General features: G+C 37.9%; 1 protein-coding gene across 3 annotated transcripts in view; it reads left to right on the top strand.

Moving 5' to 3' along the window:
• Positions 1-20,000, top strand: part of LOC138047363 (two pore channel protein 1-like) — a 27,675-nt gene that overhangs the window by 174 nt on the left and 7,501 nt on the right. For all 3 annotated transcript variants that reach the window (XM_068894189.1, XM_068894187.1, XM_068894190.1), the window contains 17 exons: positions 1-46; positions 4,643-4,855; positions 5,073-5,186; positions 6,784-6,914; positions 7,357-7,445; positions 8,961-8,995; positions 10,376-10,434; positions 12,803-12,902; positions 13,415-13,488; positions 15,661-15,703; positions 16,040-16,103; positions 16,650-16,710; positions 17,577-17,628; positions 18,640-18,709; positions 18,992-19,036; positions 19,567-19,623; positions 19,719-19,787. The exon at positions 1-46 is cut by the window's left edge. In XM_068894189.1, coding sequence (XP_068750290.1) covers positions 1-46; positions 4,643-4,855; positions 5,073-5,186; positions 6,784-6,914; positions 7,357-7,445; positions 8,961-8,995; positions 10,376-10,434; positions 12,803-12,902; positions 13,415-13,488; positions 15,661-15,703; positions 16,040-16,103; positions 16,650-16,710; positions 17,577-17,628; positions 18,640-18,709; positions 18,992-19,036; positions 19,567-19,623; positions 19,719-19,787 — 1,322 coding nt within the window. The remainder of the gene's footprint in view (positions 47-4,642; positions 4,856-5,072; positions 5,187-6,783; positions 6,915-7,356; positions 7,446-8,960; positions 8,996-10,375; positions 10,435-12,802; positions 12,903-13,414; positions 13,489-15,660; positions 15,704-16,039; positions 16,104-16,649; positions 16,711-17,576; positions 17,629-18,639; positions 18,710-18,991; positions 19,037-19,566; positions 19,624-19,718; positions 19,788-20,000) is intronic.

The following is a 20,000-nucleotide window of genomic DNA, read 5'->3' as shown; positions in this document are numbered from 1 at the left end:
TGATGAAGAAACGAACAGCGATGGATCCTCTTACAACATCTATCAGGTCAGAGCTCAACGCTCCCTTAAATGTTGATAAACACATAAGCTTGCTTCGGATGGGCTGGATTACCTTACTAATGTTATGTTATCATAACAAGGAAGGGACTGAATGGCAATGTAAATGGCAATTGCTCGATCTTTAGTGATTTGATCAAGCATGTTTTTATCCGTCGAAAGGTTACAGATAACAGCAAGACCTCGTTCTGTGAACCTCAACAGTCAACACTTATTTTTTCCTTGATGAAATTGCTTGCCTGCAGTTGATCATTTTGGAACAGCTGATGAAGAATTTTACAGCTTTAATTTCAGGCAGCACGCATAAGCCTACAATAGTCTCGTTTGCAGCCGTCTTTCGGGGCTAAAAAAGGTTGCTGTTATTCATCGTGGTGAGGTACAATAATAATAAAGTATTTTCGTTTGTTTCACGTTATGGTCACTTGTGATGTAGATCGCGCCGTTTCGACTGCATACTGCTAGTCTTCATAAGGCGATGATGTCGAATGGTTACGCGTCACCTTTTAAACAGGATGCTCCGATGTGATTGGTTGGTTTTCAGCAGCTGTGATTGGTGTGTTTCGATCCTAGCTGCTTCGGCGTGTTGTTTCTTCGGCGGACGGCTGTCATAGACTGTCGCCTCTTTGACCCTGCGTGTGTAACAATGAGGGTCACGATCAATAAACTTTACTTCGTTCCAAAGCGGGTTGTGTCCGGTGTTGTTAGCGTGTTCTGAAACGGCAGAGGTCTGGGTATGGGCAAGTCGGATGTCTCGCTCATGTTCTTTCACTCTATCTTGCATAGGTCTTCCAGTCTCGCCGATGTAGACTTTACCGCATCCACAGGGAATCCTGTAAACCACGCCATCTTGTTTAGTCAGCTCGACAGCGTCTTTCGGTCGTACTAGATGTGATCTTAATGTAGTCTCTGACTTGAAAACAGCACGTATGCCTTGTTGCCGTAGGCAGCGGCGAAGTTGTTCGGATAGGCCTTTTGACTTAGGGTAAAACCGCAGTGGACTTGTACTCGATCATGGGCTCAGCACTGCTACTCGGTTTCCTGGTCTTGGTGATTTTGTGCAAGAAAGAAAAAGGGTAACCATTAGAGACAAGAACAGAAGACAGCTGTTTCTTCTCCTTGGAGGTAACAGAAGGTTTTGCTACGAGACGTTTGGCGCGCTCGTAGAGGCACTTGACAATACTGCATTTTACTGATTGCGGGTGGTGGGAATCATACGCTAAGTACTGATCAGTGTGCGTAGGCTTCCTGTACACGCTGGTGGTGAGGCGGCCATCCGGTTCTCTTGAAACTGCGTTGTCAAGGAAAGTGAGTTTGTAGGCGTTCTCTGTTTCCACGATCCAGGATGGTGAAAGTGTGGTCAACGTAGCGTTTCCAGATCCTAGGTTCGCAGATCCTAATCACAACTGCTGAAAACCAACCAATCACATCGGAGCATCCTGTTTAAAAGGTGACGCGTAACCATTTGACACCATCGCCTTATGAAGAATAGCCGTATGCAGTCGAAACGGCGCGATCTACATCACAAGTGACCACATCGTGAAACAAATGAGAATACTTTATTATTATTGTACTTCACCACGATGAATAACAGCAACCTTTTTTACGACAATAAAAGGGTTCATATTTCACCATTGTTTTGTACTTTAATTTTTGCCCCTAACACTTGTTGGGGAGGGGGGGAACCATGTGTTCCAATTATCAGAATTTTCACAACTGTTCCGTGTTTAAGTATTCTGGCGTTCCTTGTTTAAGTATTCCAGCATTCCATGTTTAAATATTACAGCGTTCCGTGTTTAAGTATTCCAGCGTTCGTGTTTAAGTATTCCGGCATTCCGTGTTTAAGTATTCCGGCGTTCCGTGTTTAAGTATTCCACTGTTCCATCATTCCAGCATTCCGTATTTAAGTACTAGCCGTCTTTCGGGATGTCACGCAACGCTCCCCCGAAAGAAATGGCTGCTCACATTGGAACCACATTCCTTTCCGATTGCTTTGACGGTCTGTCAAAACAACTGAAAAGGTAAGTCAATTGAGTGTGAGAAAAATCATTCATTGCGGTTTTCTGGCAGCATCATGTAGGTATTTGGATTGAACGCCGCAAAAATCTCGACCGCCCCAGAAGAGTATTTTATTTTCAACGGCAAATTATGGTACCCATACCCGGGGGGTTATTGCCATATATGGGCTATATAGGTATGTGCCGCTGTGAAGGGTATGATTTTCAAGCAGTTTTAATACTCTAGCCTAGGATATATAAGTCAGAGCATTTGGGTCTAGAATAGGGTATCATTTTTCACAAAACTGACCAGTTGGTTGAAGATGTTATCTCTCTATCTACATGTATATCTCTTCGTGCCATAAGGCACATAAGGCTTTGACATTCTCTTTCCATCAACTTTGGTTTGCTGCTAAAGCTCTGACAGGCGTCCATGATTGCCACCCAGCTACTCGTCTTTCGTCTTCAACCATTCTCCTCCATGTTGTTTTTGGTCCACCTGGTCTCCTAGGCCTCCTCCCCTCTGGCCTCCTCTCCAATGCTGTAACACAGTGCTCCTATCTGTTCTTCCTCAATATATGCCCGATCCAATTCCATCTTCGGCGTCTGATCTCATCACTTGTTCTGTTCACTCCTGTGGTCTCCTGGATTTGTTGGTGCGAGATGGTCCATGGCCATCTTATTCTCAGTATGCGTTTCATGCATTTGTATTGGAAAGTGTCCAGCTTCTTTACTTCTGTTTTCGTGAGTTTCCAAGCTGCGCAGCCATACATCAAAACTGCTCTGACAATTGTTTTGAACAATTGAACTTTCGTCTTCCTGCTTCCTTATTCGCATAACTTTTCACTTCTTCAAATTGATCTTAAGTCCTACTCTGGCAGCTTCATCGACAAGCCTACTGGTCTTCTCTTCTATGTCAACACATATAGGAGTGATTTGGGGAGTTTACTCTAGTATAGGGTAGCAAAATCCAGCTCTGGTATAGGCTAAGGGTTTCAGGGTCCCAGCGGCACATCCCCACCCAGAAATTCCTTCTATAAGGGGCAAAAGATAGCCCCTTTACACGCAAAGTCTTGTCCCTAGGGCTATCGCGATTATTGAATTTGGTGCCAAGAGACAACCAGCTCTTTTCAGAAAAATTCATATTCCTCGCTGTTCATATCCTTAAGTTCTTTTCCCCGCTCCTTAACAATTTCAGGGCAAAAATCTTCGGGAAAACCCACCGCCATACATCGGCGTATTTCTGCATACATTGTGGATAAATCGGCCTCGAAGTCCACGCCGTTAAACTCACACTTGGTTTTGAATTCTGTAATATACTTCAGGAGTACCTCCACCGCTTCCGATGTCCATAACCACTTCTTAGGATTTTTGATTTTTCACGTGGCTAGTCCTCTTCCACATCTTTCCGAGTCGAGCGGCTTTCCCTTGCGCTCTCGTCGACAATTGGTTCATCATCATCTAGGTCTTTTCGTGAAATGTCGACACTGTTGTCCTCTGATTGTTCTGAACTCTGTTCAAACAATTTGGCCAGCACAAAACGGTGAAAATATTCCCCAGGCTTACACGCGTGCTAAGCCATTACAGACTTTCGCAGCAATCTGACAGTAATCCGATCCCATCAAAGTTGACCCTTCTAGAAGGGTGACCCTCCATGGCAAAAAGTTGGCCCTCCTAGGAGGGTTACCCTACCTCTCATGTAAACCATAAAAAGTGAATTGACTACTGAGGCCCTGACGGGAAGGGGGGGGGAGGGGGGGGGTTAACGTCGCATTCTCGGCCTTGACGTCACTGTCGGAATTTTGCTGGGAAAGGATGTCTTTTGTCGGAATTTCATTTTATGTGCTGTCGCTACTTTTTGAACCATGTCGCTTGTCGGAATTTACCCTGTCAGGGCCTCACTACTGAACTTTAATATGTGGTGAGCTTGTGCCTATTGAAAGATTGCGCGTACAGGAAGACTTGATTTTGAAGTCAATAAAAATATTGAATAATGTGATTATATTACATCCTTTCATTCTTTCAGTTCTCCACTTATTCTTGCATTCATGGCCAAGGCATTCACTTTTAAAAATACAAACAACAGACCTGCATACATGACTTTGTGTTGATGAGAATGTTGATGAAACACGAGGTATTATTGGTGGAGTCTCATGATACAGTTCCAGGAAATGGAACTGTAGCTGTGATTGGCTCAATCTGGGAAAGGCAATGTGGTTCCAATATGCACAGCTGTTCCTTTCGGGGGAGTGTTGCATGACATCCCAAAAGATGGCTGCGAAGGAGACTAGCATAAGCCATCAGCAAATGAAGATTATAGACATTTTCATGATTCCATATATATAGGAAAGATATTGTTGACGTCAATGATTGTCACTATAATGTGCCAACCAGAGCTTCATTGGCTGTGGAAACAAAGGGTCTTTTTTGTTCCTGTGGTTGGCACATTTGAATGACAAAAGCAATGTTTGTAAACAGATATCTTCCTTATAGTCTTCTCCCTTTGCATTTTTTCAAGACTCCAGTTGGTCTCTCCCTTCCTACTGGGAGAAAATTGCTTTATGTCGACTCTTTGATCTTTCTCTTGTTAGGATGCAGCTATTTTTCTACAGGAAGGGCAAAACAATGACCGGTTTGACACCCACCCCACCCGTGCAACAATCAGATGGTATCTTATGGCTCACAGTACTTTCTTCTATGTGCTGGATTTAATGGCTTCCTTGCTTCTTCTTTTCTTGGGATTGACTGAAAAACCAGCATCTGAAAGCGTGATTGAAGAAGATATTCTATCCTTGCCAGTGCCTGTAAGTTATTGATTTAAAATCAACTCAAATGACTGTCCCTTTATAATTGATAATAATTTATTCATTATTAATGATATTTATTCAGTAAGCTCCATTCACCCGAAAGTGGTTTTCAGGATCGGAGGTCCTGAATCCGATCAAATTGGGATTTGCAGACAGAACCGGCCACCATTTCATTAACAGCTTCACTAAATAAATATGATTTATTTACACTTAGGTTCATGGTGCTTTGGAGATTTTTTCACTCTCAATCATTGTTCTTGAACTTGGCATTAAAATGAGGTGGCAGGGAGTAAAACTTTTCTTTACGCATAAAAGGACAGTGATGAAGGTAGGAATTAAATGAAATCCTTCAACAATGCAATTATTAATATTATAGTATAGTATTTCTGGATCAGTTTTAGTTTCTAGACAACTGAGCTCGATTCAGCGTATTCGAGCTCGAGTTCGAACTCGCAACTCGAGTAACAATCACATTCAAAATGTCGAGCTCGACAATGACAAAATCGAACTTGATTTCCAATACTTAGTTCTCGAGCTGGATTTCCAGTTGCAAGTATTGCTGCTTATCGAGCTCGATTACTTGCTCTCCAAAAACTCTTGATGGTTATACTGATTCAAAAATGTAATAATCTTGTGAAACAAAGTAAAGGGCAAGACTTAGGGCCTGTTTATATGGTCTCGGGTACCCAAGACAACCCTCCCCCCGAGTTACCCTTAACTTGGCGAGATATTTTTCCACTCATTTGTGTAAAAAATTCTATCAACCGTTTACATGAGGTGGGCGAGACAACTCGGGTGGGCAAGACAACTCGGGGAGGCGAGTTGTCGCGCCTCGGCAGGTAGGTTGCCTCGACCACCCGATACGAGACAGCAAAATCTTAAATGTGCACGCATAAAATAAAAATCAAAGAAGCAACAATTTGGGAGCTTATACACGTTTTTAGCATTTATTTTCGAAAGAAAAGTTCTTTCCTGCCAAAATTCTCACCGCTGTCAACGGAAACTCTCGATTCATAAACAGCCATTTATTTAAACTACATATTACTGCTGCGTTAAGATTGTCATTTCATTTGCTGAATGTGAAAACGCAACTATACTTAATAAAAACGAACTAGAAAGAAAGAAAGGCAAATATATTAATGATGATACGAATTTTTTGAAGATGCGTCTTAAAATATATGTGATTAGCCCATATTTGTGATTAGCCCAGTTAAGCACAGCATCTCCACATAAACAAAAGGGCTCTTCACCTCCGGTTGCAGGTCTCCTCCCCTCCCTTTCTCGAACAGCCCCAGAATGTTTATCTGCCTTGTGGTATGGCGGAGAATGAAAGCATTAGTGCTTTAGTGATTTAGATCAACTACTAAAAGAAGTAAGAATGTGACTGTAGTATATTAAGGGGGGAGGGGGGGGGGAGGCTTTTAACTGCCAAACCATTGCTATAGACCTCTGCAAGTAGTCATTTCTCGAGTCCCTGAAACTGTACAGTTATCCTTTTTTTCAAAGTGCGTTCTATGTAGCATTTCTTTGTCTGGTTCAACTCGCAACCGTATTTGGTAAATTACGTGACCAAAACAGAAAATGCCTAAAAAATGAGCGGGTTAACAATAACATCACAGAATGGGGAAATTATAACAAAACCTGTGGCATGGAAATTATGACGTGAAAAGGCCCACGACAAATTCCATGTTACAGGTTACGAACAATGATGGGACGGTTCCCATTCGGTAAAAAAAAAGCCTCTTCCTTTCATTTCCGAGGCACGGCAGAGGACTAGGACTAATATATTCAAAAATGTCTTTTTCTATGACAACTTTAGTATCAGGGGGGGGGGGGGTGGAGCAGTCTGTCAGGAGGGGAAGGGATAACAAAAGAAAATCAGAATGAAGAATGAACTTAATATGTGTTGCCCTCTTTTCCCTCAGGTTGTTATTTTAGTTGTTATGTACACAGAAGCAATAGTAGTTCTTATACGGAGAGAGAATCATTTCAGAGTTTCTAGAGCTCTTCGACCTCTTTTCCTGATAGACACCCACTACTGCTATGGGGTCAGAAGGTAGGAGGAGAATCCAAATTTCTGATTTCCTGCCTGTTTAAGTTTGGATTAGTTTCTTGATTCCTTGCCCACCCCTTCCCTTACAGTCTTGTGGAAATTTTGGATCTGTGATTGGAGATCCTTGAAACACCTCATTCGTAACTGAAATTGGAGCCCCTCCATTGTTGGAATTTCAGACTACAAGTAATCATCTTAGCAACTAGTGTGTTTGAAGATCTTTCAAGGAGATCTTCATAAACTCTTAACTTTATCTATCTTGGAGTTTTAGCAGGTGTTTGAAGATCTATAGAGATTCTGGGAGTCCCTCAAGCACCTCCCCTTCACGATATTAGGGTCGACATGGAAAATACAGTCTGTGCTCTTTTTAGTTTCAGAGTCAACCATGCATGTAAAATAATACATTTCCTTGCTAATACCTTACCCAACATTTCTGCATTTTCAGAGTCCTGCGACAGATCTTACTCTCTCTTCCACCTATCCTTGACATGCTGTTTTTGCTGTTATTTATCATACTGATTTTTGCAACGTTAGGTAAGTTGTTTTTGAAAGATAATTTATTTTAATAAGATCCCTCTCTTTAGATCAATACAAGGCAGTGTAGACCAACATCTTCTTCTCTGTTTTCCAGGACCTGAGTAAGCTCCCTTGAGTCATGGCAGCTGTTTTTGCTAAGGTGGTCTCTTTACACCATTATATAATCCTTTTTGATTCATCACTGCCATGCTGGCTCCTTTTTGCTCAAGAGAATAAAATAGACCATCGACATTGAGAACTCTGTGCAGTTGGTCTTTGGGAAAAGTTTGAATGTGTGTTCTTTAAATGTCCGCAAAGTTTACATAAATAAAGCACCTAAAGGGTTGCTTGTTAGGGCTATGATTTCAAGTCCTTATATCCAAGTTGACCTCTAAATGGCAGCACTCTTTTCAGTTATTTTGAGACCCTGTGTACTGGTCTTACCGTCATTTTAGCCCTCAACCTCCTGCTGCATGATGGTGCAGTGCTGCACCAACGGAGCCATAGATGCACAGTCAAATCCTGATTTTGCTTAACTGCTTTTGCAAAACTGGTTCCAGTCTACTGGTTATGTGGTGGATTTCCTGTGCATGTCAGTTGTGTTTCTTTAAGTACTTGTGCCCTCATTTTGAATGAAACATTAATTTTGTAAAAAAACACTTACTCTTTCATTTCTATGCAATAATTATTATTATTATTATTCATTCAAAATATTTCCCCGTTTCTGATTGGTTAAAACCACACGCATAATTCACCATATATAACCAGCTGCTGTTCACCAAATTTGGAAAGAAACTTCGTCATATTGAGTCAATGATGTCAAAAGTGCAGCACGCTGCAGATCATTGAACCGATGACGTCAAAATGACGTCAAAAATGCAGCCTGCTGCAAATTATTGAACCGTTGACCAAAAAAAGCTGGGGACGAGATTGTGTTATTTTTGTTGAGCAGAAAAATGGCTGCGAGTAGGTTTAGAAGTTTGAGCGAAGAAAATATTTTGAATGAATAATAAAGCAATTATTGAATTCGGCTTTTGTAGAATATGAAGAATTCTGCAGATCTTCATATCCTACTCAGCCTCAAATAATGTTCAATAATTGCTAATTATTGCAGTTATTAGTAAACATCCAAGACTTCATGAGGGTCTGAGCATATAATACTATTACAACAGATTTTGTGATAATTTATTTATAATGGTTAACAGAATCAGACAACCGCGTAGGAAGAGTCTGATTTGTTTAATCATGAGTGTGATTGTAGACCGAATTGGGCAACATGAAGTCCTGTTACTTAAATTAATCATAACTGTTACAATTTCTAAGAAAACAAATGCATAAATCCTTTTTCACAGTCTAATGTTACAAATTCATCCATTTTAGAAAACCCCCTTAGTTTGGTAGGGTAAAGTGGTTGTTGCTATGGTTATTGTGATAAATTCTGTGATTGGTGGATTGGTTAGCTAATTACAGGTATCCAATTACAGCCAACTTTCCGCTTACAGTGTCCGCACACCTTTTTCTTTTTCTCTGCAGGGTTCTTTTTGTTTTCCGACAATGAAAAAGATGAGGTATGTTTTACAGTGTGTTAAATTTATCTCAAACATAGTTATAGGCATTGCTTTAAAATGTTATTATTAATTAATATGAAAATTATATTATTGGCATGCAAACTTAAATGAGTCAATTATGGGGAACTAAAAAAGTCACTTTTGGTGGTCCTGCATAATTTATGCGACCTCTTTTCCATCTGTGACAAAGATTTTTCAAAGTTCATAATTTCCCCTCAGTGTAATATTACTTATTATGGTACTGCAGCAGCATGTTATAGAACATCCCAAGATAACACTGGGGCACCTCTAGTCACAAATCAGCATTATTTTTTGCCAAATAATGGTCTTAAATTCTAAAGGTCATGACCATTTATTCTTTTTGCTAAAACATGCAGTCTTGCAGAATGAAGCAACCATTTAAGCTTGTCAGCAGAGAATTACGCTACTAATGAATAATCTAAAAGCAATTTTAAACAAGGAGAGCAAAAAGTGAACATTTGTTATGTAGGAGCTAACTACAAGCAGAAATCAAGAAGAAATGTCTTAATTGCAGGAGGAGGAAGGTGTACTTTAGTATTAACAGAATACTTAACCTAATAATTACAAGTATGGCAAAGGGAAGCAAATTAGCAAAGGGAAGGCGTAGCCAAGGGAAGCAGTTTTAGCAAAAGGAAGGAATACTGGTTAGAAAATAATTTGCAACTAACACTGGCAGGTACAAAACACGCTCAGATTACAGGTCACAAGTCACAGGTCATAGTTTTACCAATACAGAAAGAATCCTAAATATTCATTAAAGCTAACCTTAGGCCTAATGTTAATAGCATTGGTCAATGGTTAGGGTTGATTCTGTATTGCTAAAACAATGAGTACTTGTGACCTGTAACCTGTGTTTTGTACCTGTTCAACTTGTTTTAGAACACTTGCCAATGTCGTTGTTAAATTTGAGACCAACAAACACAAGTCAGAGTCTTAAGTGACCGATTTGGGTGGAGTGTTAAGTATTTATGAGTCAATGAGTCAATGAGTCATGTCGAGTCATGAGTCAATGAGTCAACGAGTTAGTGCAGTTAATTAAACCATAAAATGAACGCTAAAATTTCAGAGAGTGCTTAGGCCTAATCACTGAAACGAGGGCTTAGGCTTAATCAACAAATTATTGCTATATTGACTGTGAGTCTCATTGACTCATGACTCATGACTCATTGACTCATTTGACTCATATAACATGCGTTCTTATCTGGGTGCGTTGAACTCAGGGAAACCGCATGCTAATCTGATGCCCTTACCACTGGGTCACACGGCTTCCCATAAGAGCTTTGTCTCCAATTTACACGTGTTGCATTTTAGGATATAATTTTCCAATTTATGAGGATTTCATTTTTCAATATTGTTTAGTTCTTTACCAGCTTTTGGAGGAGCTTCATAAGCCTGTTTGTGTTGCTGACCACTGCAAAGTATGGATAGTTCTTTATTATATACCGCTACTTTCTAATGTTGATTCTATCAATAATATTATATCCTTTTTTCTTTAGGCTAATTCTTATCTGTTTCAACTGTTATATAATAAAATTATTTTATAACCATCTCCGCAGTATCTTCACAGTTCATTGTTTTTCAATAGATTGGTCATTGGGGTTGTTTTTGTCTTGCTCCAGATATTACTTTCCTTCTAGTACACTAAACTGTAAAACAATGCATGGCTACATATGCATGTATGCAACCTGATTTACACCACCAGCTTCTAGAATTTGGGAAAATATACCTTATAATATTAAAATGTTACCTTTTCCTTCATTTATTAAACAGTATAAGCGCTAACTCCTTGACAGCCAAACATAATAATTATATTCCCTTCCTTCCTAATTATTACCAGTATTATTATTATTATCTCTTTTTGTGTGAACTTAATGTAAGACTCTTGAGATGCAACTCATTGATGCAAATAATATTGTATGTTTATGCAAATTTGTTAATTTGTTAATTTATTGCCATTAATTTAATTTTTATCTGTACTATCTATTTTGCCAGTTCAATCACTTCTATATACATAATTATATGTATATATGTATTTTTCCTTTCGTCTAATTCCTGTGGTAGTGGCCATCTCGAAAGCATTTGCTACTATAATGACAACTACGCACTTTTCCACTTTTTGTGACATGTATAATTAATCTACTTCCTTCTTTCTAAAATTGTTATGTCCATTATGTATTTTCTGAAATAGTGCATAATAATATTATTATTATAATAAATCTTGAATAAAGCTTGCTTATAATTGAATAAAGTACGATCGTCCAGGTGAGTGTACATGTAGTTCTGAGAAGGACTGTTTGAGATGACATTGACTGACGTTTCGACAACCTGAGCGGAAGTCATCTTCAGAATCAAGTGATTTGTGTAACGTCAGTAGATACTATAAGAACTCCGGTCGTAGATGTCATTGGTCAACTTATTTGTGATAAGACCATTTGTATTCAATCGAAGTTAACGTATGGTCCAAAATAAAAGTGCTATTGCATCACATAGCAACTTTGATGAACATGGTAACTTTGTGTTTGTGTTCAATTAAATGCAAATTTAATTTGAAATGCTTACTAGTGTACACCTTGTTTAAAACATGTTAGGTGGTTCTCTTATCTTTGAGTGGTAATCTAAATAATTAACAACTATTTTATACCAAAACTACTATGCTGCGAAGCGGCGAGGTAAATATCCACTACTTAACCGGTAGCCACCTACATGTACACGTTCCTGACTTGACGTCACAATCTACTTTGCATGCATGTTAAATTTACTTTACAAAGAGTTCATGCAATGTAAATCAGTTTGTGACGTCAACTCAGGAATAGACTCTGACTCCCCTTCAGACTTGGTTGTGAACAAAAGATGCTTGGATTTTCGCAACTTTTGAAGCCTATAAAATTGCAGGATTTGTTAGAAAAAGGAAGAGATGGTCGCATTGCGTTTCGAACAAGTGCAAAGATTCAATTTAGCGAAAAAAAAAAATTGGGGGGTTAGGGGCACTTTAATCTAGATTTTAACCTATTGACACACCTGAACCGACCTAGACCGCCGGCCTGTTGACGAGTAAAGTTGTCTGGCATTTATAGACAGAGTAAAACTATGAAGTCCCATTCTTAGGAGTCAATGGGTTAAATGGGGATGTGTGGATGTTAATTTAAGTGTTTGTTGGACATAATTATTATACAATTGCATTTTTATGGTTTATGGTTTAGGATTCATATACCGCACTTAAAAATTATCACAAAGTCTCATGGCAGTTTAAAATTATTATAATTCTTTTCAGCTATAGGGTGAGATCGGATGTCAGCTTGTAAAGGCACCTCTTGCAACCGCTGTCAGTCCATATTTGATCTCATCCACCCCACCCAACCCTCGCATGACAGAGAAAGGGTAACACTGACCACAATACCAAGGGTTTCAGCCCTACTTAATTTTCACGAACAGGATGTGGGTTCTTTAATTCCTGCATCACAGTGTTGATTAACAGGGAAGATCATGAGACAGGGCCTACAGTTTATAGTCCATTCGAGAAGACTTGAAAAGTCTGTAGTGTAACCATTTGCGGGACGGTGTAATTACAAAGGAAGATTTTTCTCTTCAGTTTTTTTTGAAACCCTGAATGTTGGCTCAGCCGGAGTTGAACTCACAACCTCCTGAATGGCAACCTGGTGATGAACCAACCGATCGACTAATGCAAGGTCTAAAATCTAGTCTAAATTATGTTAAGGATTAGAAAAGAATTGATTGTAATTTTAGTAAAATTTTAATAAGTTAATTTGTTTTTAATTATTGTTTCAGTTATCCAGATGTAATGATGCCTTCATACAGCCATTCACGGTGGTCAGCAATCTTTTTTATTGTTTACGTCTCAGTGGTTTTGTATTTTCTCATGAATTTGGTAAGCTTTTTTTGTCCATGTTCTGTTTGTTGTTCAAAACCATAAACCGAATTGGGTATAACATTCAAATAGAGCAACCGGTACTTAAGTCAATTTCTCTTCTCCTGCATGTCTTCTACCCTATCCCACCCCACAAGAAATGCCATCAATAGATAAGAGTGTAGACTACCTTAAATTTAAGAGGGGAGGGACACTCTCTGGTTATTCAGTATGCCTTGCTAGTAAAAAATAGATTTGGAAGTCATGCATAGCCTCATGTGTGAGACAGATTAAATTAGGGTCAGGTATTGATTACTTTTAGCTTATGTCTTGCATGGCTCAATTTAAGACATAATACAGTACATGATAAAGAAAAAAATGTGTGCTGTATTCCCTTTTATGTGGGACTCCTTTAAGTTTTGGAGTATGGGTTTAATAAGTTTATTCATGTCATGTAATAAACAATATGTTTAAGTAGATAAGGATTCTAACAGTTTCACTTCATTCTTTCCTTCTGATTTTTGCAATTGCAGCTTTTGGCTGTGGTTTATGATACATTTACCAACATTGAAAAAGATAAGTTCAGGAAGCTTTTTCTGCACAAGAGGTGTGTTTCAGTGCAAAATTGTTGGTAGTCCATTCCTTTTATCTTGCCTACAATCAATGAAAATAACAATAACAAACTATAGAGCGAGTTTCAATTGAGTGTCCTAAAACCAAAACCAAAGTAATTACTTTGGCCAATCAAAAAGGACGGAGACAATCCGGTAAACCAATCAAAACTCAAAATAAATACACCTAGCCAACCCAAAGCGCGGGAAAATGTGTACGTGCGAGCCACTATTGGTTTTGGTTTCAGTTCTGATTGGTTGAAAAAGTGATACGAGAACTTTGAACCAGCCACTGAGTGAAGTAATGCAAAACCAAAGCAATTCCCTAATTACTTTGGATACTCAATTTAAAACCGCTCTAAAATTAGTTTTGTCATCTGAGAGTGGCACTTAATATATTTTACTCTGTCTAACTCCATACACCCTGCGAGCAGTTGGTTTCTCCTACATTTCCCGAGAGAGAAACCACTGCGGGCAACCGTTAGTTTCTTTTAGTGAGCTGCCGTCCAGCGACAAGGACGAATCATAACTGCTGCGTTTGGGTGAGCCTGCTGTGAAGTAATTTCCCATGAAATGAGACGAAATAAGTGATGTCAAATACATCACGTGGGTTGTGACGTACTTCGCACATGCTCGATGGAAAATCAAATGGTTGCTCGCAGTGGTTTCTCTCTCGGGAAGCATAGGAAAAACCAACTGCTTGAAGGTTAATTTTACTCCGACTAACGCCAGACAATTTTTCTTGTCAATGGAGAGTGTCCTAGGGTGTTTGAGGTGTGAATGGGTCAAGCAAGCACCGTTTTTTTAGCCACAGACAGCAGCTGTAGGTGAGCTGTTTTCCTTTTTTATCTTTCCAGTGGATACTACCACATTTACATTGCTAAGTACAGTATCTTAATTTTTACTGTTAGCTAGAGAAAATAAGTTTAAAAATCTTGGGAGAGACTACTGTCCTTGCTTGCAAAATGTTTGTTTCCGTTTTACATCTATGGCTCAAAAACGTCCTGGACTAAAGCTCCCGAAGATGTGAAAAAGAATTTAAACCTTCTTTTTGCCAAATGCAATGTACCATACAGTCTTGTACCACAAGTCAGTTAAGTTGCTGGAATGTGGTTTGCATTATTACTCAACTGAAGATGTCTGGTTGCATTCTTTACAAATAAGGTTTTCTAAAAAAATATGGACTATAGTCCATAATTTTTTAGAAAACCTTTTTGTTCTTACCCTTAATGAGCCAGAATATCAGGCAAATGTAGAACAGTACTAGTATTAAAAGCATTTGGCAACCTTAATTTTTGAAAGATTAAGTCAGAATCCAAACTTGCAATAAGTGGCTTGGTACTCTTTAGTCAAGCTTGACAAGCCCATTGATACGTCAAATGCCCTAGTTCGCCCCTGGTTGATGAGTTAAATCCTCTGGAGTATAATCTGCTTAGTGTCGCTTCCAGGGGTCAATACGTTAAAAAATTATCCTCTTCACTGGGCTGAATGAATGAAGTGGTTGTCGCTGTTCTTGTTTAATTTAATGATTTGCTCAAAGCAGGTGATAATATTATTACAGTAGGATGCTAAATTTCCATACAATAACCCATTATATTTGGCAGGTAGCCAATAATGTTTAAATCTGCCATTCTGAGTCAATTTTTCTAGTTTGTTAGAAAAAAACAACAATAACAACAACAACAACAACAAAATCACTTACTTGTAAGTTACTCTATTTCTCTTTATTTTAATTTCCAAATGGTTTTGATAGTAGCAGACAAGTAAAGAATTTTAAGAAAACGACGAAACCTTTGAGTTTATAAAACTTGTTTTGACAGAAACTTCGAAATTCTGCCATCCTCAGTTTGTCAGAATACAAAGTGATGGAAGCTGAATTTATAATAAATAGAAAAATGCTATTGTGAAAAATAGTAACAATGGAATGAATCCTTCAGTAGGAAAAATAATCAATATGGCTAGGAGTGCGATCCAGACTTGGCCTGGGTTTGTGACTGTCTGCTAGTAACAGTTTGCACATATTCAATAAAGACTTAACACAATTTTTGCAGAATCCTAGAAAGGCTCTGCTGGTAGGGTGAGTAAAGATGTAAGTTTGTGAAATTAATGCTTACATTAATTAAAGGAACTTAATTAATATTAACTGATTATTTTTTTTTTCTATCAAGGTATGCTGTTAGAAAAGCATATAAGAAACTCTGCAGTAGAAGCGTAAGATAAAATCAATGAAATTATTCTTTCAATATTAATTAAGTAATGATATGAAAGATTAATAATTAATTAATAACTGCCATTTGTCTTTACATTAACTGCAAAGTTGATTAACTACTGTGTGTAATAATTCCATGTAACACTCAAGGTCTTTAAATAACTACGAAAGGAGAAAGTGTTGCCTCGTAGAATCTGCAAATGGTCATATGACTATTGTGGTAATAATGACTGTGTAACAAAAGCTTTGCTGTATAATAGTTGCTGTTGCCAAATATTAATTAACATTTTCATTATTACATGATGCATACTTTTTTCGTTTTTTCCTTGAATTTGTAGCCTCCTCATTGGATCTCTTGGCAGCATTTTGCTGGTTTGATGAATTTCTTCAAATCCTCAACTTGTATGTGTTTTTTTCTGAATCCCCCATTTTCATCATATTTTAATATAATTTATTGATGATGATCAGGGGTTAAAAAAAAAGTCGCATTTGGCGGCTAGTTTGAATATAATAAACCACTGTATCAACATGGGGCCTACTGGTACCTTTCTGTAGGGGTGTCTGAGGCAATTATATTCCTTTGTAAAAGTTCGCTGAAATTAAAAGTTTGTCAATGATCATATTTAGTTTTTGACCACTTAACCCACTGACCCCTCAGGAGCCACACAATACCCCCAGTTAACGAGTAAAATCATCTGGCATTATAAGACGGAATAAAATCTGGTGAGTCTCAATTCCATGAGTCCATGGGTTAATTGAGGGCACAAAGTTTTGGACTGGTGAATTAAATAGCCGATGCTTCTCGTCAGCTGTCTGTACTTATTGAAACAACAGGATGATAATTATTTTATGACCTACTGGTAATGACATTGGCATGGATTTGAAGCCTTGCAAAGATCTCTCTATCTCAAAGGCTAATAAATTAGTTGGTTGCCTCATTTCTTATAGCACGTTTGGAGAAATACCTTGTGTTCAAAACATTGGATGCAAGCCAAACTGGACAACTTAGGTAATATGTTTTTTGGAGTACTGTAACCATCTGAGTTTGTAACCTTACATTGTTGAGTTGTACATGTAGCACCTGTATTCATGTGACATTAAATCAGCTTCATTATGCTTAGATTTAGAAATTTGAGTCTAAATTATGCCTAAAGAGGGTTAAGGGATGAAGATGAAGTTGGTTGTGGTCATTATTATAGAGATTCATATGTAGACAAGTGTCTGGCTGACTTGCCTGAGCTGTGGGGAATGTTATTAATCGGCTCTTAGATTACCTAGTAAACAAAAATTAGGGTCAGGTTAGAGTTAGTCTTCACTATTACTGGTATAATAATTATATGGAACTGTTTTATATTCTTCATTGCCTGTCATATTATCCAAATTGTGAGTTCTTGTAAGCACAATGTGATCCAATCAAAGTCAAAGTACCGGTATTAGGAAGTCATATTTACTGTGACCTTGGATCATGTTTATTTTTTATTTTTTGTCTTCAAAAGTTAGCCATTACTTTGATTAAACGTTTTGTGTTAAGGTAAAGTCTGCCACAAGCCTAGAAGGCCCATCAGGCCGGTGCTTATCTTTGGTTTCTGTAGCATGAAGTGACTTAAGGAGTATTTCTACTCCCCCCTGGATGGGATGCCAGTCCATCGCAGGGTTACCCCCAGCATTAGATTTGTCAGTACCCATTTATACATCTGGGTAGAGAGAGGCACCGTGAGTGTAAAGTGTCTTGCCCAAGAACACAACACAATGTCCCCAGCCAGGACCCGAACCGAGACCAGTCAATCCAGGGTCAAGCACACTGACCATGAGGCCACCGTGCCGCCCAGTTTTGTGTTAAGCATTGACATTTTTATTATTCATTTATTTATATAGTTTAGAGGAATTTTATCATCTCTTTGAGACAAGTGAAATGAAGTGGAAAAGAGTAGGTACTTCAATATGAAAATGCCAAGAACATGTTTTGATAATGGAATTGATGTGAATAATATTATCATTTCTATAATGAAAGCTCCACTAAACATTAGCTTTGTATACATACTGACGCATCAGATTCTGTATGAGTTGTAGAATGGATGACGGTAGTGTAACTAAATAAATACTTTATTTAATTTTGTCCACTTACAGTCTGGCCAATTAACCTTAGGCTAACATACATACTGTATGGCTGTAATCAATGAATTTTTTTAGTGTAGAGTATGTTCTGAACTGAACATATGACATAGACTATTTAAATGAGCTATCATCATCATCATCATTATCATCAATCTGCGTCATTGCTGTCTTTGTCTTCTTCTTCATCAGTTCATCATAATCAAAGTCAACAGTTGCATGAATCAGTATTATCTTATGTGATGTAACGTTCATTATATTTCATTTGATTTGATTTACAGTCTCCCCAATAATAATTAGAGGAGCACTTGTTTCCTCTGCTACATTAGACTGGGACTTAAATAAATGTTAAGTAAAGTAACCAATCTTGACAAGCTGGTGAACTTTATTTGATTGTTGTGAGGCATGAATTAAAAACACTAAGAATCAAATTGACTCAGATCAAAGACAGTTGCGAACCAATTGCAATTAACTCAAACCACTTTAATTAAAATGATGAATCAAACCTAGAAGCCCATTTCTTGAAAGTCATGTCATCAACAATCTCTTCTGTATCTTTAGATGAGAGAGGTTTTAAGTCATCAATATTTTCACAGTCAATTTGCTTTTGTTTGTCTTGAAAGCAGTCTAAGGACCATCTCTGTAATTTTAACAATTATTGGATGGGAGTTTCACAATGGCTTTTTGGGCCCGAAACATTATTGGGGCTTTCTAGAAACAGGAATGAGGCTGGTTAGGCCTAGGTGTGAGGTATGAACTAATACCACCTCCCCAAGGTTGCTCCCATTACATGTAAAGTGCTTGTTTGATGGAATTTCTTTGATAGGTGACAGAACACTACAATCAGTGGTACGTTTGTCTCAAGCCATGGAAACATTTGTACAACACAGTCAAAGGTCTTGTGAACTCTGGAAAATAAGTATTGTAAATATAATTTTGCAGTGGTTTCAATATTAAAGTAGTAGTACTGACAAAAAACGTTCTTTCCTTTGTGGTTTAAAATCCATTAACTTGACTCAATTCTGATATTTTTGCTTGTTGACAATAATTATGCATATCAATTAAGTCATCAATGATATTATTTGTAAAAATTGTACTAACATTGAGTTTGGTGATTCTTTCCCAACTTATCATATATATCATGCTTGTAACAAAATTAATACATTTCTTCTGAACAGGAATACGTTGGTTGGTCACAAGGAAAAAATTCGAGTACTGCATTTGTGAGTTTTTCTGTTAATCCTCCATTACTGTCTTTTATATCAATGAGAATAATCAATAGTCAAAGTATACTCAATAGTCAAAACATTGAAATTTACATGTATGTGAGGTAGTACTGAACCATCTTTCTGCACAGGCCTTTCAGCATTCTTGTTGCAGGCATCAAACTAGGCTAAGCCCAATTATTCCTTACAGAATCCAGACACTGACTTTTTTACAGCCATCAAAATTCAGGTTTTCAGGCTGAGATACTCATCACAACTCTAAAAGCAATTTTCAGGAAAACCATGCAGTTTAGAACATTTCATAGTAGAGTAGAACTGCTAACTTTGAAAAAAAACATTCCTATAATCCTTTTATGTACAGTCTTGCTAGAAGTTTATTGTAACCTTAGACAACAAAATTTTCAAATAAACAAAAAGAAACATGTTCTACCAAGGAAAGCATAAACACCTGCACTTTGTAACAATTACCATTTATATTTAATTTCAAGCAATAAATTTTAGTATCACCAATATTATTTTCTCTTCAGACGTTGTGATTGCTCTTAATGGAATTTCCGTCATCGTTGATATCATTTTGTTTTCAAGTAGGTGACCTCTGAGTCAGTGCTTTTCAAAATTTAATTTTAATAATGAAGGCAAGTTGAGGTGCATGACAAGTTGAATCTGTTGTATTTCACAGACACACCACAAAATGAACGTTACATTCAGAGGCAAGAAATTAGGTGGTACCACATTACCTTTGTCACCAGTAAGTTGCATCAATGTAAAAATTTGGTTTGTATCAAATGAGCTGCTAAAGGCTAATAAAACAATTGAGTTTATGTTTGTGGGCATAAATATGTTTTGGGCCTGACTCAGACTCATTTTAGGCCGTGCCATTAGGCAAGGGTTTAATAACATATTTAGGCCCAAGAACAAAAAGTATTTAATTAAGCAATAGAGGATGTTTTCCGTGTTTCCA

The sequence above is a fragment of the Montipora capricornis genome, chromosome 4 (genome assembly GCF_036669925.1).
Source record: "Montipora capricornis isolate CH-2021 chromosome 4, ASM3666992v2, whole genome shotgun sequence".
In the NCBI taxonomy this organism is placed as follows: Eukaryota; Metazoa; Cnidaria; class Anthozoa; order Scleractinia; family Acroporidae; genus Montipora; species Montipora capricornis.
The sequence above is the reverse complement of the archived record's forward strand: the minus strand, read 5'-3'. Positions and strand labels throughout refer to the sequence as shown.